General features: G+C 47.6%; 1 protein-coding gene across 1 annotated transcript; it reads left to right on the plus strand.

The window, feature by feature from the left end:
• The first annotated feature begins 1,684 nt into the window (after positions 1–1,684).
• On the plus strand, positions 1,685–2,343 carry LOC109940600 (tubulin alpha-2 chain). Its single transcript, XM_020540182.3, has 2 exons — positions 1,685–1,839; positions 1,932–2,343. The coding sequence occupies exons 1-2, from the start codon at positions 1,836–1,838 to the stop codon at positions 2,189–2,191; spliced, it is 264 nt and encodes an 87-aa protein (XP_020395771.1). The 5' UTR covers positions 1,685–1,835; the 3' UTR covers positions 2,192–2,343.
• Positions 2,344–3,292: the final 949 nt, after the last annotated feature.

Here is a 3,292-nt window from a genome sequence, read left to right on the forward strand (position 1 = left end):
AGATGACACAGTGGTTTATCCCGTGGTTCGGTCAAGACCAACGCTTGCCTACTCCACGTTGTGGCGTCCCAACGGACGAGGGTTGCAATCAACCCCTCTCAAGTGGTCCAAAGACCAACTTGAATACCACGGTGTTTTGTTTTGCCTTTCAATATCCCGTTTGCGAGGAATCTCCACAACTTGGAGCCTCTCGCCCTTACACTTGAGATTCACAAAGAAATACGGAGTAAGGGAGGAACTAGCAACACACACAAATCCACAGCAAAATGTGCACACACACGGCCAAGAGTCGAGCTCAAAAGACTATCTCAAAGTTCTCACTAGAACGAAGCTCGAATCACTGAGAATGACAAACGAATGCGCAAAGACTGAGTGTGGATGATCAAGAATGCTCTAAGGTTGCTTGCTGTGTTCCTCCATGCGCCTAGGGGTCCCTTTTATAGCCCCAAGGCAGCTAGGAGCCGTTGAGAGCAAATCTGGAAGGCTGATCTTGCCTTCTGTCGACTGGTGCACCGGACAGTCCGGTGCACACCGAACACTGTCCGGTGCCCGATTTCTTTCCTTAAACGGTGCAGCCGACCGTTGGCCGCCAGAGAGCCGTTGGCTCGGCCACGTGTCCCGCGCAGATCGCGCGGCCGACCGTTGGCCCGGCCGACCGTTGGCTCACCGGACAGTCCGGTGCACACCGGACAGTCCGGTGAATTATAGCCGTACGTCGTCGGTAAATTCCCGAGAGCGGCCAGTTCGCCCGAGTCAGTCTGGCGCACCGGACACTGTCCGGTGCGCCACCGGACAGTCCGGTGCTCCCGACCGAACAGCCTTTTGGCTGTACACAGCCAACTTTTCTCTGACTCGATTTCTCCTGTTTCAAGCACTTAGACACAATACATTAGTCCTCAAAACAATGTACTAAGGCTTAGAAACATACCTTTACTCTTGATTTGCACTTTGTCCATCCATGGGTATAGATTCACATTTAAGCACTTGTGTTGGCACTCAATCACCAAAATACTTAGAAATGGCCCAAGGGCACATTTCCCTTTCACATCTCCGCCACCCTGCACAAGGTAGCCAGACCTTCACCGGAGACGAGCACCCACCAGGTGCGCCCATCCCTTCTCTTCAGTTTCCTGCTGTGCGAAACGGAGCACCCAAACCCAAGCTATATGGATCTTATCTGATCCAGTTACAAGTGTAGTAATAGTATGGGATATACATGTATTATGCACACAAACTTTTTTTTGTTTTTTTAAATTGGGTGTACATGTGTACATGTACATCCATGTCCTTTACTGGCTCCGCCCTCTATCAAGATTGTCTCGTCAATTTTATTGCTTAGAGTAGATTGCCATTGCTTCTAAGAACTTCTCTGGCTAGAATTAGATTGTTGACAGTGAGTCAATATGTCATTGATGTATGCTTACCTGATAGCTGTGGTGTACTGGTAAATGGTAATTTAATCATATCAGTTTTGTTCGTAAGTGTGAATATTGCTCCGTCTTCAGTGTTTACCCCTTGATGAATCAGTGTATGAATCCTCGTTTCTGTCTCATACTGACAATTCTTTTGTGTTGGACCTTGCTATGTAATCAAGTGTTGTTTGTCTAATGTGTATGTGGTAGCATCATCTTGCTGTTACCTTGGTTGCTGAAATTGTTTCATGGAAAATGACAGATCAGATTCGTGGATATGTCTGATAATGAGAAATTGGTGGGGGAGGGAACCACCCCCCGAGGGGCGGACTGGGAAGTTGTCACTCTTATAGCATCTGCCACCCAGAGCAGCTCATCTCGGGGAAGGAGGACGCAGCTAACAACTTTGCCCGTGGCCACTACATGGGTAATTCACCTTGTGTCTGAATAGATAATAGGAGTGGGTCCTATGCTTCTGCAACTGTGGATATGTTCAATTCTAATTATGGTGCAATGCAGTTGGGAAGGTGATTGTCGATCTATGCCTGGACCGTGTGCGCAAGCTTGCAGACAACTGCACTGGGCTTCAGGGATTCTTGGTGTTCAATGCTGTTGGTGGTGGTACTGGCTCTGGACTTGGTTCACTGCTGTTGGAGCGCCTTTCAATTGATTATGGCAAGAAGTCCAAGCTTGGTTTCACCATTTATCCTTCCCCGAAGCTTGTTAGAGCAACTGACCCCATTTTAGATGCATGGAGAAGTGTTGTCCTGTTTCTTTGAGGGCTTCACATTGCTTTAAAATTTTGATAGCTGGAGGTGTTCCTTTACTTTTTGTACTCAAATATTGGTCATCATTTTCCTGTTTGGTTGCGTTGCCTCTGCTTGTTATTCTTGCAGTGAGCGTGAGCGAGGCCGAGGCATTGTACAAGCTGTTCAAGAAGATCAACATCGCCTTCATCGATGATGGGCTGATTAATAAGGTCAGCAATGGGTGTCTGCTACTATAGGTCAACCACGCTAGGCGATCGCGGAGGCCAACCACGCTTCGGGCGCGATCAGCCACCGCCATGCAGGGCTTCCCCATCGGCGCCCCCAATCCGCAGCAGCTACAGGCCACCATGCTCGCCATCGAGCAGGCCTGCTCCCTCATCCAGGTCCCATTCCGCAGCCCACACCCTTGTTGACGAGCTTGAATTCCACGTGTTCCGTGCTTTTAGCACTTTGCTCTCGGTACCCCGGCGTTAGATTAGGAGAACGCGCGTGGACCTGTGCTCGCTGATGTGCCTGGGTTATGCAGATTTTACTGCACTTTGTTATTTGAACCATGGTCGGGGGACTGATTGGGCGTGCTCTGTAGCTCAGTGCTTCTCTGTGGATTTGGTGATGGGATCCAGTTTGATGCGTGTCAGATGAGGTTTCGCAATTGATTGATTGTTTTGTTGGGCATTTGAACATTTAAATGGCTTACTTAATTTGTTTATTTTGGGCACGTTAATTGATTGCTTAGGAGTGAGATGCAGGTACTTCAATGAGTTCTGACACATTTTATGTTAGTTCCTTAATAACTTCTAACACATTTGAAAGTTGGCTATGAATTCTGTAAATGCCGGTTAGTTAAAAGTTCTTTGTCTTGACATTGCGTTTCTCAAGCATGTAATCTATATGCTACGGGGTAGTACTGGTTCCATAGTGTTGCTTTACTGATATTTTGTGAGTTGTGACACATTTATTCATTGGATAACCTGAAGCTCCTCATTTCAGATTGGGAATCTGTACGATGTCACTTCACCACGTTTGCTCTCTCTGGGTTTGTCCGTGCTCAGGTGATAGTCCAGGATGTGATGCCTACATGCAACTTTCTACTGCAATTCCGTGTTTATT

The sequence above is a fragment of the Zea mays genome, chromosome 6 (assembly GCF_902167145.1).
Source record: "Zea mays cultivar B73 chromosome 6, Zm-B73-REFERENCE-NAM-5.0, whole genome shotgun sequence".
Lineage (NCBI taxonomy): Eukaryota > Viridiplantae > Streptophyta > Magnoliopsida > Poales > Poaceae > Zea > Zea mays.